Genomic DNA, 15,251 nt, shown 5'->3' on the forward strand with positions numbered 1-15,251 from the left:
GGTCCATACTGATAGACACACTCAGCACAAAACATCTAGCAAATGGCTATTTTTGAAACAAAAAGATAGATGTTTTTCCTGGTTTAAAAATTGCTATGTTTTGCCACTTGAGTTTTGGACATTTTCAGCACAACGTCCAAAATCCGATTAGACGTCATATCGAAAATGCTTCCCAAAGTGAACAGGTACAAACCAGACTGGCTTAAAAGCCTTCAGGTTCAGTCAACTTTATTAAATAAGTTTTTAAATATCTGCAAAAAGAAGTGCAAGAAGTTCTCACTGTAATCCTTAAGTGTAAACTATTCCAAATCTTACTTGCTTGGAAAGAGAGTCATCCAAAATATGTTTATAACAGTGCCTTTTAACAGTAGGAAAACAGCAACAGTGAGGTAAGCAAACAATCAAACGTTTAAGGGCTTTGTTTAAGAGGTTACGTGAAGAAAAAAAAAAAAGTGTTCTTATACTCCTTCTCCTCAACCCACTTTCTTGTTCTTTCCCATCCCTTCACGCGTCCTCCCATTCCAGTTTAGCTACGTTGGTTGGAGGACTCGGGATCACTCCCATGCTAGCAGCTTCAACCTCTTTTCTAGAAAAACATATTGACGAGCGGACAACCTGCAATATTTCATAATCTGCATATGTTTTAATACCTTTGAATAATTTTATGTTATGTGCACATGATGCCTTAACTCTTTGTTCTTTTTTCCGGACCCTTTCGACATGTTAAAAGAAAAGGCACCTGTTCCATTAGAGCACCCTGCCGCGTTCCACTATTTACCTTCCTCAGCCGAACTCGTGGCCGGCGCTGAATCTGATGACGTATCGTAATCATCTGGTTGCTACTGGATACCAGACATTGGTCATCAAATACCGATCCAAAAGAACACTTTACAAAGCCTTTACGACATAATGTAACTTTGTTGTTGAGCACGCACCACTTAGCTATTTTTGTATTATCTATGCATAGATTATTAAATATTCATTTTGTTCGTTATTAATCACGGTTTAAGGGGATGACTATAAGGTTACTCGGTAATCTTCGCCTCCGTATTAGGTTAGGCGCGCGCGATTTGTATTCCCGTTTTATTAGGCGTCTCGCGAGAGGGGAAGAGTTCCCAAATCTCCTTGCGCGCTTTCTTCCCTTCCTCTTTCCGCCATATTGCAGGCCTGGTGAGTAAGTGAAGCAGGGGGGTCGCCTAAGTATCCGTCTAATATCAGGGACATCCTCCGTCCCTGCTTGTAGGTACCTGGTCAAAATCAATCTGCAGCATGTGCTGCCTGGAGTCTCTTACTCTGGAGAATATTCCGACATTACTGGAGGAGAAGTTGCAGGAAGAAGCTGGGACGCTGCCCGCAGCTCCCTGTCTTCTGTCTGCTGGAATGTGGGTGTCGGAAGCCGCTGCCTCCTCTGATGTGTAAGCGGACGTTGAGGCCTGCCAGTATTCGTGCTCTGCTGAGATTCAAGTCGCGCGCAGGCAGCCGAAGGCTGCACATTGGAGAGTGTCATGTGCAGCTGTGGATAACCCTTGTTCCTGTGCAGTGCAACCAGAGTCGTAAAATACCTGGTGAACTACTTTATACCTAGTTATGAGCATTGTGTTGGTAGACATACTTTGTTTTAAGTCGTATAGAGTCACATAGAAGTTTTGGGTTGGTCCAGTTCTATGCTCCTTTAGTGACTTGTAAGACTAGGGGACACTATACGACTAAACTGGTGGCAGATTTGAAACAGCTTCTATGAAAAGTAGTTTTTGTTTTGTTTTGTCTTATTATTATTTTTTTGTTAATGCTCCCTTAAACTGTTGTAATTGTTGCCAGAGGCTGTGATCAGAGTTGATAGTCTAACCAGGGTTTTTGGTCTCCTGAAACTATAGGGCCACATAATCCAGCCCTTTCTGTCAAAGTTCCCACTTCCTATTGAATTGCTGTGAGACACTGAAGACTGGCCACATCCGGAAAGCATAGCTTTCCCATATTTTTCACTCTAGCTGGTTGATCTATTGACAGGTGAAGGAGAGTGGCAGCATGGTGGGCCCTGTTTCTGGAGCAGACTGTTGCTTTGTATGTTGATCCACTTGGTTCAAATTGGCAGTCAGGCCAGGGTAGCCAGAAGAGGAGGGTGAAGTCTGAGGTAACGGGATTGTCCTTCTGTGTTAAAATTGTACAGCGCTGCGTAACCCTGGTAGCGCTTTAGAAATGTTAAGTAGTAGTAGTAGTACCGCCACTTAATTAAGGAGGTTGTTATCCAAGGGCTAGAATTAGAGAATGTGACAGAGGAGGTATAGTATGATTTAAACTGGTTCAAGGATTCGGGCTGCATGTGAAAGAAGAGCTCTGGGAGGGTTTCCAAGTGCACCTGGATTAGCACAGCATGACACTTATATTCATATTTCATTTATAATCTGTGTTGAGAATAGTGGAGGTAGTGATGAGAAAAAAGAGTGGAATTCCCTGAGAGATTCATAATCTTTATGCTATGACCATAGTTAAATATACAAGACTTAATTGAAGAGTCCCAATTTGGTCTTAAAAGGATACTGATATCGGAGATATTGCAAATAGTGTTCCTATTGTTCTTTACATATCGAATTAAGAATATTTAAGTAGACTCCTTTGTTGGTAAGGAGTTTTTGAATTGATGTAATTAATATCTGTGATTTCTCTTTTGACAGGCACCATGGTGCGCATGAATGTTCTTGCAGACGCTCTTAAAAGCATTAATAATGCAGAAAAACGTGGAAAACGCCAGGTTCTTATTAGGCCATGCTCAAAGGTTATTGTACGATTCCTGACTGTGATGATGAAACATGGTAAGTATTGGCATACGCTTCTTACAAAGTGTCTTTATACATACCGTATTATCTGATGAAAATAAATGTGGATTTGCTGACAGAAATTTCTGTATGGGGGCAGGGAAGAAGAGGCAAAGGGGTACTAGAGAGAGAAACTTATACAGGCTTTACACTTTGATTATGTTCAAGATTAGCTTCTTTATGCCGTACGGAAGACTGAATAATGTACTTAATTTTGTCTGGGTGCGTGGTTGCAGAAGCCTTTATTATTTTGTGATGTTTACTGTGTTGAAAACTATTGCTTTTTGTCATGATCTTTTGATAGGGCGTGTGATGCAGTGAACGAAGTCTCTAAATGATTAAAAAAATGCTTGTCAATATTTTGAATATTTCAAAGCTATTGAGTGAATGTATCTATTTTCCTTGAGGGTTCTGTGTGATTTGATGTACCTTTTTTTCCCGTTGCCACTGAGTTTGGCATCAGGCCTTTGAAATTCCCTGTACAGTAGTTTCTCAGTGAACTTGGTCAAGAGTAGTATTATACTGCAGTATTTTGAAAGGGGCCAAATTCTGACACAGTTGGACAGTGTTAGGTAGGACTTGGGCTTCTGTATGTGGCAGTAGGGCAAGCCAGAGTGTTTGGGGTTCATGATGAAAAATTGGAGGTGAAAAGCATATTCATTGGCTCTTTTTGCAAGGTGGACCTAAGAAGCTACAAGCACTTGACCACAGAAGAAGGAAGCTTATTGGTTTCATTTATAGCATCAGCATGTCTTGAAGCTGTAGTTTAAAGGTACTGTCCAGAGGCAAGCAGACTATAATACATGGATCATTTCCAGGCCATGGGGTGCCTTCATCTGATCTGCTTATTTGCAGTCTGTGTCTCACTATTGCTAGAATTCCTTGGCCCTTTACTGATGACATTGGTTGTGTGTAGGGATGGCCTTAGATACTGTAGGCAGGGTTCTCATCTTTTCCAGTTCTCTCTAACCTTCCTTGTGCTTGGCTTCTAATTCAAGGCAACCAGTACCTTTGTGCTTCTCTTCTATACTGCTGTAAGATTTAAACAGCTCATCGGTGGACTGCGCACAGAACAGATGGGCAGAGGTGTTGGCATTGTGACAGGATCGGTCATGTTAGGAGATATGAGCCAGACATGAGGGGTTAAGAGTGATCCTAAGATGCTCATATTTTGTGACACTTAGGTCCTTTCATTAGATACTCTGATTACACGTAGATGTTTGTTTGCTAAGTTGTGTGATTTGCTTATAAAACACAAGAAAGGACCATTTCTATCTTCCTACCGTTCCATGAACACCACCATGCTGATGTTTTTTCCAGTACAAAATTGGGAAGTTAATCGCTGGATCCATTGGCCAGATGGTGTGCAAGGCAGATCAGCTCTGGATATAGTTGTAGCCAGGTCTCCAAGTAGAAGCAAAACACCTTGAAAATTCCACCCATTTTTGGAGAAAAGAAGACCTAAGAGGATCTCCCTACTATTCCTTTTTTCAAGTGTGTTTAGAAAAAGTCAATGCAAGTAAAGGTTTTCTGTATGGAAGCCAGGAAGAGAGAACCTGAGAAAAATGGGTGTGCTGGTGGCCCTATATACCTTTATAACTCAGCTACTACGACTGCAAATGAACCTTAGATATGCTTCTGCTTTAGTGAGAGAAGTCTTGGGGGGAGGTGGTGACTGAAGGAGCGGGCCTACAACACCTAGTCTTTGTTCTGTTAGAAAAATTGACAGTCTTAGGGGGTTCCTACATACCGTTTGTATGTTTGTCAGATGCTTTTCTCCTCTCTACAAGTGTAATCTGTTTATTTTATTTTATTTTATTTTTTTGTTTAATTTTTGATTGAAGATTGCTACAGGGATGGCAAAGTATGCTAGGTGTGGATATTCAGTAAGATTTAAGAGTGCAGAAACCACAATGGCACTATCTGGTTAGTGCTGGGAGTCTGGGGCTGATTCAGGGCTAAGTCAGGACTTGGTTAGTGGCAATTTTCAGTTCAATAACTGGAAGGGTTCCCAGATAAAATTAGGGTTGTACATAGGCTGTCTTAAATGTTATCTGGGTATCATTCTGAATATCGGCTTGTACTCTGATTTTCAGTGCCGATACGCAGATTAGGTATGACATTGGATATCTGGATCTCATTTAGCCTGTGAGAGTCAGTTCCCAAGTTTGCTGACCATCAAGGGCTGAATATCGGTGGGGGGAACTTTTTTCCCTGTGACCTTTGAATTTTTGATGCTTCTTTACACCTTTTCTTGTTTTAAGAGTGGAAAAATTGTTAATCCTTGGTGCTTGCTAGTATAGTAGCTCAGCTGCAGCTCCAAAAGTGTGGAAGATGCAGTTGTAGCCTAGCAGAGACTCAGCAGCTGGGCTTTAAATTGCTAGAGGCACAGTTCCAGATTGGTGGCATATGACCCACTGTGCCACAGAGTGGCTTCCAGATTCTACTTGAATAATCTGCTGCTTCCATGTACACTCAAGACCTTTATGCTCTTGTGGTCAAAATTGGCTCATTGTTGCTCCTCTCATGACTTCTAGACTGGAGTCCGCTTGTCATTCTGCATTGTTTTTTTTAAATTTGGCTGCATTGTGGATTGCTCTTCTCGGTTATGTATGCATGCATGCTTATTAAAAAGTTTCAGTTCAAAGTGGCTTACAATTTACATTATTATAAGAGGTTTAAAATAGCCCTAAAAAACCTACTTTTTTCCCAAAGGCATTTGAGAATTGTTAGCCAAGGTGGACTAGATTGGCCGCAACTATGGGCACAGGAGGATACTTTGTTCTTCTTTCTTTTCTACTAATTCTTGTTTTATTTATTTATTTATTTATTTAATGTTATAGTTTGATTGTAATCCACGTTAGTATTCTGACTGAAGAGCGGTATAGCGAGTGAATAATCAGAAACATAAAATAGGTGCTGCTGGCACAGTGTTAGTTGCTGGACTAGAGGGAGCTGGAGGTGCAGCCATAGCCAGATTGGAGGTTGAATGGTGAAGCTAGGTGGAAAAGAAGGCAGTGATTTGCAGGAAGGATTTTGTGGGAAAGAAACAAAAAGAAAAGGGGAGGAAGAGGCTGAGAGGGGAGACCAGAAGATTAAGCAATTGATGGAAAAGAACATCAAGCAACTAATAATTGTATTTTTTAGATTTTATTGTAAACCACTTTTTGCCTATATCCCAGGCCTTAGCGATATATGAAGTCTGTGTAAGTAAATAAAAAAAGGCCCTCTCCCAAAAAGTAATCTCATCTGCCAGCCCTCTAAAACTGATCCAGTTTGCAGTTGTTTCTCTATAGTATTCTCCTCCCCCTTCCTTCCCTTATGTGTACTGACCCCTCCCTAGTTATCCTCTCTTGCTGCAGTTGTTCTCTATCAGTTGGTATGAGTGCTTTTTCAGCTGTAACTGGTTTATCAATTGTAGTTCCTTTCTGGGTTTTTCTTACATTGTTCTTGGATTATTGTACACTGCCTAGATCTGCGAGTTAGTCATGACGGTATAGCAAATTTTAATAAACTATACACAAGAGCAAACCTAAAAGAAATAGGGTGTAGAAGCTGCAATAAGTTGTCTTGAGAATAGTGGGATATAAATATAGAATAGAAAGGACAAAAATAAACTAAAGGAGAAAAATCATATTTCTTTTTGCTTTCTAGATGTTTTGGCTGGCATCTTAAGATTTTTTAAAAAACCTTTTTCCACACCAACAGTGTTTTTCACATTTCTGTTCTTTTATTTCGTCCTTTTTTTTTGGGGGGGGGGGGGGGGGGGGGGGGCTTGCCCTAAAAATCCCTATTTTGTTAGTATCCTTTGAAGGCACCTCACTCCCAGACCATGCATTGTTGAGCAACTGTCAGGTTTCACTATATTCTGGTTTAAAAGCTGCTTGCTTCTTTTTAAATGTTTAGTTTTAGTAGCTGGGTTCCATCCTGATTAAGGCATTGCCCATTATTTTAGAAATAGGCTCACCTTTCCCCATAATTTTGCTATGTTTCTAACAGATCTAAAGCACTCTCCCCAGCAGCATTATCACATCCAGACATTGAGACTGGAGCTCTGCCTGTCTCTAGAATCTTGAGTGTGAAACAGAAGGAATTTATGAGAATACTACTACTCGGCAGATTCTGGATTTCAATTTTCTATCTAAAAGCATACATTTCGCTTCCAGAACCTCTCTCCCAAATCTTCCAATGTTACTGATATCCATATTGGTGCTCCTCCCCAACACTATCTAAAATCCTCTCTATGGGATATGTGAGAGCCAGCTTCGCACCAGGCAAGTTACCAATAGATTCACATCCACCAAATGCCCAGCAAACTATATTCTTAACGACTGAGTCGTCAGCTGCAGAGGCCATCCTAACCATTTCTTCATGGGCACAAGCCCTTAGATATCTGTGTTTGGTGTGAAGGGATACTACTGATTGGGTTTCTGCCAGGTACTTGTGACCTGGGTTGGCCACTGTTGGAAGCAGGATACTGGTCTAGATGGGCCATTGGTCTGACCCAGTATTGCTATTCTTATGTTCTTAAAGTCTAATATAAAATCTTTTAAACTTATTTGGTATGTTTTATGTCCATTAGTCAATGACTTTTAAGAGGACTACTATTAATTCATTAGGTCAGCCGTACTCCTCCTTTATATAAAGCTGTGCGATTGTTGGGATTTTTCCATTCTGACCACATTTCCTCTAGTCTGAAATGCTTGAAGTTTTTACCAGTGTAATGGAGGATTCTGTATAAGTCGCCTACTATGGTTAAGTACATAAGTAATGCCACACTGGGAAAAGACCAAAGGTCCATCGAGCCCAGCATCCTGTCCACGACAGCGGCCAATCCAGGCTAAGGGCACCTGGCAAGCTTCCCAACGTACAAACATTCTATACATGTTATTCCCGGAATTGTGGATTTTTCCCAAGTCCATTTAGTAGCAGTTTATGGACTTGTCTTTTAGGAAACCGTCCAACCCCTTTTTAAACTCTGCCAAGCTAACCGCCTTCACCACTTTCTCCGGCAACGAATTCCAGAGTTTAATTATACGTTGGGTGAAGAAAAAGTTTCTCCGATTTGTTTTAAATTTACTACACTGTAGTTTCATCGCATGCCCCCTAGTCCTAGTATTTTTGGAAAGCGCTTCACATCCACCTGCTCCACTCCACTCATTATTTTATATACCTCTATCATGTCTCCCCTCAGCCGTCTCTTCTCCAGGCTGAATAGCCCTAACCTCCTTAATCTTTCTTCATATCAATTATTGGATTTGGTGACCAGTTCAGACATTCTTCACTCACATTATGCAGGCTTTCAGGCAAAGCACAATACTGAAACCACTTTTTTAGGACTTATTACAAACATTAGATCCCACCAAGCCCCTTCTCAAGCTGTCTTATCTCTCTTGATCTTAAGGCAGCCTTTGATACTATAGACCACTCACTCCTACTCCACCGTCTTTCTCAAACAGGTTTATCTGGAACATCTCTTTCCTGGTTTACCTCGTACTTCTCAGACTTAAGTATACTGTTTCTTCTTTTGACTCTACCTCCGACTATTACTGCTTACCCTCGGGGGGGGGGGGGGGGGGTACCACAAGGCTCTATCTTCTTCCCTCTGCTCTTTAATATCTTTCTAACTCCTCCTCTTCATCTTTTTGACTCATTGGGTCTCAGATTGTTCGTTTATGTCAATGACTGACTGACATACAGGTTCTTACCCCTATTGATCCATTAGATACTGTCCAAATAGCTGATCTTAATCATAAATTAGATCTAGTCTCCTCATGGCTCACATATCGTTTACTGCCCAATCCAGAAAAATCACAAGCAGTTCTTTTCTCCACTAAACAGCCACTGGCTAACCCTATTATATTAAACTCTTAAACCGTTACTTTGACGGACACAATTAAAATTCTAGGAGTTATCCTTGATAACACGCTTACTTTTATTCCACAAGTCTCAGTAATGTGGTGTTCCTTTTTTCATCTTAGGCATATCCATTCCACCAAATCATTTCTATTTCCTGCAGCTATTAATATACTAGTTCATTCATTTGTTTCTCAGCTAAATTATTGCGACTCACTTTACTTAGGTCTTTCGCAGCACCAACTCATCGAAAACACCGTTATTAAACTCGTAAGAGGACATAATAAATTTGATCATGTTACTCCATTGCTGAAAGAAGCCCACTGGCTACCTGTTCATTATCGCACTCGGTACAAACTGTTCCTAATTGTACTCAAAGTTTGTACAACCCAGGAGCCTTCATTTCTTTTTGACCTTCTGGAGCATTATCATCCTCCCTGCCTGCTGCGTTCTCCCAATGGGACCTTTTAGTTGTCTCATCTCTCCGTGACATCACTTCAGAACTGCACACCATTTCCTTTTCACAGTACAGGCCCCCAGACTGTGGAACTCTCTCCCTGAGCACCTGAAGCTGCCAACCAGGAGCCTTCATTTCTTTTTGACCTTCTGGAGCAATATCAGTAAATACCTGTCTTCCCCCTCCTTCCTAATGTTTTACCCTACCCCACTCTTTTACTGTCCTTTCATACATTGTAGTTCCTCCCCAGCTCCTTTTGTATCCATCCTGTTATCTGCTTTTTTTTTTTTTTTAAACTGATTTTCCTGTTATTAGACTGTATGCTGTTCAGACATGCTTGGTGGGCGGGGTAGAATGTTCCTTAATAAATATACATAGTAACATAGTAGGTGATGGCAGAGAAAGACCTGCACGGTCTATCAAGTCTGCCCAACAAGATAACTCATATGTGCTACTTTTTGTGTATACCTGACCTTGATTAGTATCTGCCATTTTCACGGCACAGACCATAGAAGTCTGCCCGGCACGCCCCCCCCCCCCCCCCCCCCCCCGGCTCTGCCACTCAATCTCCGCTAAGCTTCTGAGGATCCATTCCTTCTGAACAGGATTCCTTTATGTTTATCCCACGCATTTTTGAATTCCGTTACTGTTTTCATCTCCACCACCTCCCATGGGAGGTCATTCCAAGGATCCACCACTCTCCGTGAAAAAATACTTCCAGACATTTTTCTTGTCTGCCCCCCTTCAATCTCATTTTATGTCCTCTAGTTCTACCGCCTTCCCATCTCCGGAAAAGGTTCGTTTTATACCTTTCAAATATTTGAAATTCTGTATCGTATCACCCCTGTTTCTCCTTTCCTTGAAAACTTTACCAGGATTCTGCTTCTTATTTAAAAGCTGCGGTACTGTGGTATATGCTATCATGATCTCTGTGCTCAGAGCATCAGCATATGCTGTTAACTCCTGCATTGCAACACTTGTACTTGGAACTCTCAAGGATGGGTGTTTTTTTTTTTTTTTATCCGTGGCCGTGTTGAATACAGCAGTCTGCCATTGTGGCTCAAATGTGAGACCTGCAAGCCAGCATTTTGGAAGCAACTTAAAGAGATTTTCTTTTGTTTAAGGCTTTTCATTGTCCTGCTTAAGTGTTGTATTTTTGAAAAATATTGTTTTTAGCTGCTTTTGTATTTTTTTTGTATATTTTATGAATGTTTGTATTTTAATCCTCTCTGGATAAGGGTGGGGGGAAAAAAACTAATTTTTGAAAAATTTCCCTCCTCTTATTAGAGGTAATCAAATAATTTGCTGGGAGTGGCTGAGAATTAGGGCGGGAGGAAACATTAAGTGATTTTAAAAGTACCTGGTGGGGGCTGATATTCAGTGGCAGGACCACAACCTTAAGTGGTATTTAATGTAATATATATACACACACACACATACATACAGTGTGATGACCTGCTGCCATTATCCATTTAGTTTAGGTCTGCTACTCAGTTTATTCAGACGGCACCATCCTCGCTCCGCTCTCCTTCGATGTGTAGGTAGTATCAGGTTGGTTAGAGGGGTTTTTGGCTTGATAGCTCTTTGTAATGCCAAAATATACATGAATAGTAGAGTTAAAAGTTCACCAACCACTGGTACGTATAGCTCTATTTTGAAAACCAGCATATGCGATTTTAGTGTTCGGTTGGCGCAGGCTTTAAGTCAAATTTGTGTTCATCAGTCAGCAGGGTCAGTTTCTGTTCAGCCCTTAATGATTCAGTACCTACTTCTCTCCCATTGTGAGATATCTTATCAAAGATAGATGTCAAGCCCAGGTACCGTTTCAGTATCTTTGCAAATCCCAGGTATTAAATTACCATGGCTATGAAAAACTTTGCTTTGGTACATGGAATTTTTTATGTTCTGATTTTTTTGTTGTTCTTGATTCTTTTCCAATTCTGCCAGAGTGGCTGTTTTCTCCCTCACTGCTGTGTGTGGGTTTGAACCGCAGGATGCAAGAACTGCTGGTTTTTAGGAGATTTGAGACTAGTATGACAATTCCTGAACCCCTGGGGTTCAAACTCACACAGAGTTGTGTGATGCAGAGAGGGGAAGCCTCTTCTCCTGTAGCAGCGATTGTTAATGTTCAGGTCAGTTGACCTAATAAAGTCTAGGGAGGTGGCTGTCTATAAGTAGTGATTCTGAGGACTGGACTGTTAGATGGTAGGACTAGCTGCGGACAGGTAGGAACTGTGATGGGGGCTGATTGTCTTCGTGCATGGAAACATCTATCCAGGGAGTGGCTGATTTAAGGGGAAGGAGACTTGAGGGGAGGGACAAGATCAAAGAACGAGATGGAATGACGACAGGGTGGGTAGGGGAAGGAGTGTGAAGAAGGGGGTTATTGGTTGTATTTGTCAATGGCCTGCAGAAGTGCATGAAGCATTTTTTAAATTAGAAACGTGAAATGGAAATCAACCTTAATAAAATTAGGCCCTAAAGGCGCTGCATTGAACCTCAGAGGATATCCCCTTCCCCCGCCCGCTCATAGTTTGGTTGGAGATATGTGAGAGGGAGGAGAGAAACAGGGGAAGGGGTTGGTCTCATCCATTGGTTCTAAGCTTTTGGATTGGCTCCTAACTCCTAAGAAATTGTCAAGGCTGAACACCACTGAATGGTTGTGCAGCAAAAATATATAAATATTGTTTCTACAATGCTTACATGCTGTTTTGGAAGATCTGATTTGTGTGTAACCTTTATTCCCTCCTTAAAACTTGTACTTGCTCGCCTGTCAAGTGTTTTCACAATTAAATATAAAAAAAATATCTAGAAATTGTTTTCTGACTTTTCATTTACAGGCTACATTGGTGAATTCGAGATTATTGATGATCACAGAGCTGGAAAAATCGTCGTCAATCTCACAGGCAGACTGAACAAGGTACAAACCAGTTAGCTATAATTATTTTACCAATACCTGGAGGTTTTAGTTCCTGTCATTTTACTTCAGATGTATGTTCAGAATATGCTTATCCTTTAAAAGTTGTCCAGTGTAATGTTGTTTTTTTGATTAGGGCTGTGATTTTTGGCTATCAGGTCACCTAAGGGAAAGTAAGAAGTCTTGATGTTTTCTGGTGAAGCTTTTATTTGTAGGAAAGACTATGCTACTACAGCTATACCTTAGGCTGCATGGAGGAATTTGTCTTTGACATTATCTGATAATTTTTAGAGTATAATTGCAGCCCATTGATTTTTGGATTTATGCATTTCCTCACTTGATATTAGCTAAAAGTTTATTTAAATGCCAATAAATAAAAAAATACAAAGAATCATCTTTGAAAGGGAATTAAAATAAAATACTAAAACAAATACATCTAAGAAATGAAATAGAAGACAAGACTGTAGTCCACTACCAGGGTGGCCAAGAATTAGGCAAACCATAGGCAGATAGCATAAATGATAAACATACAATTGAAGTGCTTATTTTCTAAACCCTTTAAGTCCAATGCAACTAATATGAACTTTAGCAGGTTTTGAAAATAAGCACTTCAATTATACAAATGATATTTCTGGATATATCAGAATTCAGCATGCGGTCAAAATTAGACTTTTCCATTCAAAAAAAAAAATCTCAGTTGTGAAGCTTCATAGAAAACGTATTTTGCAAGGAAATCGAGCATTTGCAATGGAATCCCAATTGAAAGTTGGCCCAAAGAAAAGTTACAGGTTGTCTTAACTGCCCCCTCCAAAGCTGTATCTATTTAGAAATATCTGTGAAAACCTGAACTCTTGTTCTGTAGAAGTTTGTATCTCTGGCATGATAGATTTGTAATTGCTTCTTAATCCTGTAGAAATACAAATAGGTACATGTTATTGGTTTCATCTTTAATATTTTTCTGCTGATGACTCGCAATATAGCTGAAATATCTAACCGAGCAGGTTTGTTGCCACTCCTCTTCACTTGAGACAAATAATTTTGGTGTGATGCACCATATCAAATGGTACTGATAAGTCGAAATTGCAGAAGTAAAGGTTGTCCCTCTTTACTACTAATTTCCCTTGCTTTAGATGTTAATCCAAGTAACAAGGATGCTGTACTCTGTAGACTTCTAGAAAATGGAATAATTATTGATGGAAGTCAGTAAGCTGTTTAGTCACTAGAGATTCAGCTAATTTTGTAAAGAAAAAGGGTATTAGCAATTTGTCTATAACTAGATGGTAGTTGAAGATCAAAAGAGGAGAATTTGGGTGATGGGTGTAAGAACGATTTCGCCCATTGATGTAGAAAGTAATCCTGTATGTAACACACAGTTATCTGTAACGTAACCTGTAGTAGAATTGCAGTGGGTGGTTGTATTAATAACATTGATGAGCATGGATATAAAGGCCAAGGTTTGTTAATTTAGCAAATTAACAAATAGTGTCTCTGAAACTTCTTCAGTCTTAGCTCTTTTTAGTGTGAAAATGATTCAGACGTGCCCCTTCTGTTTAGGTTAGGCTTTACAGAAGATTCTGTAGGAGTAATATTAATTTTCATTTTCTTTTCATGTACTTGTGACCTGAAGTGACCACTGCTGGAAGCAGGATACTGAGCTAGATGGATCATTAGACTGACCCAGCATGGCTATTATGTGTTTATGCTCCATTTCTAGTAGTTTTAACATTTTATCAGCTACTGATGTCTTCATTTAATTAGTTTTAGTTTATATGGCTACCCACATCTTTTTCTGACTTGATTTGTGTCTGAAACGTTATTTTCTCAATTTATCGCTCACTTTTTTCCTCCCGATTTCCTACCGTGTTTCCCCGAAAATAGGACATCCTCCGAAAGTAAGACCTAGTAGAGGTCTTGCTTAAATTTGAAAATATAAGGCATCCCCCGAAAATAAGACCTAGCAGGGGAGGCCTTATTTTTCGGGGAAACATCGGGGTCACCCCCCACCCGAGATCGCCGGCTCCCCCCCTCGATCAGCGGCTCCCCCCACCCTCAGTCACTCCCGGAACCAACCTCTTAACCGCTTCCTTTCACCTTCGCACTCGCCGCAAGCAGCAGGGCTGGCCACTCCTTCCTTCCGTGTCCCGCCCTCGTCTGACGTTACGTTACGTCAGGCGAGGGCGGGACACGGAAGGAAGGAGTGGCCTGCCCTGCTGCTTGCGGCGAGTGCGAAGATGAATGGTGAAAGGAAGCATTTAAGAGGTTAGTTACTTCCGGGAGCGACTGAGGGCAGGGGGAGCCACCGATCGAGGAGGGGAGCCGGCGATCTCGGGGGGGGGGGGGGGGGGAGTGACCCCGATGTTTCCCCGAAAAATAAGGCCTCCCCTGAAAATAAGACCTAGCAGGTCTTGGGGAGCAAAATTTAATATAAGACAGTGTCTTATTTTCGGGGAAACACGGTAAGTACCTTTATTGTGTTATATGGTGTACTTAGATTTCAGCAAAGTCTTTGACACAGGTCCACACAAATGACTTTGTAAGCAAACTGAGCAGCCTAGGCGTGGATCAGAGAATGACTGAGTTAGAAACAGGCTGGGTAGAAGGAAAGGTACACTCTGAAGAAAAGAGGGTTACTAATAGTGTTGCTGAAGGATCTGTTTTAGGTTCAGTTTTGTTGAACATTTATATAACATTGCAGACCAGCTGTTAGGGAAAAATTTAATGTTTGCAGATGATACTAAAATCTTCAATACGGTGGACACCCGAAAAACCTCAAACATGAATGATTTAAGGAAGATGAATGATCTAGATAGACTTTGAATTTAATCCACTATAATTTACTGGAGTATCAGTATTCCTCCAGTCTTACTGATATACAACAAAATACAAGACCTCATAAAATTAACTACTAAATAAACACACTAAATTTACCTTAAAATAATAGTGAATGGAGGGATATACTTCCTCTAAATTGCAGTACACACTTTACCATCCATCATCTCACCCCAATATAGGAAGCTGTTTGTTCCTGCGGTTCCAGCACTGGCACCCGGACTGGTGCAATGGCCCTTTTTTACCCTAAGTTCTATTCTTCTAAAAACACCATGGAAGGTGAAACATGGTTTTGTGTGTAGAACGGAAGGAGATTATAATTTTTTATTTATCACATTTGTATCCCACATTATCCCAAACAGAGTTCAGGTTCAGTGTG

The 15,251-nt window shown here is 40.7% G+C and overlaps 1 protein-coding gene across 5 annotated transcripts in view; it reads left to right on the forward strand.

Moving 5' to 3' along the window:
- Positions 1-1,077: 1,077 nt before the first annotated feature.
- Positions 1,078-15,251, forward strand: part of RPS15A (ribosomal protein S15a) — a 29,412-nt gene continuing 15,238 nt past the window's right edge. Inside the window, exons 1-3 of one of the 5 annotated variants that reach the window (XM_030211915.1) lie at positions 1,078-1,170; positions 2,673-2,810; positions 11,967-12,046. In XM_030211915.1, coding sequence (XP_030067775.1) covers positions 2,678-2,810; positions 11,967-12,046 — 213 coding nt within the window. In that variant the 5' untranslated portion in view covers positions 1,078-1,170; positions 2,673-2,677. Of the gene's footprint in view, positions 1,175-1,216; positions 1,240-1,391; positions 1,416-1,541; positions 1,566-2,672; positions 2,811-11,966; positions 12,047-15,251 lie in introns of those variants that run through there. The other 4 variants (XM_030211917.1, XM_030211918.1, XM_030211916.1 and 1 more) reach the window with 4 other exon arrangements.

Source organism: Microcaecilia unicolor, chromosome 8 (assembly GCF_901765095.1).
Source record: "Microcaecilia unicolor chromosome 8, aMicUni1.1, whole genome shotgun sequence".
NCBI classification, from domain to species: domain Eukaryota; kingdom Metazoa; phylum Chordata; class Amphibia; order Gymnophiona; family Siphonopidae; genus Microcaecilia; species Microcaecilia unicolor.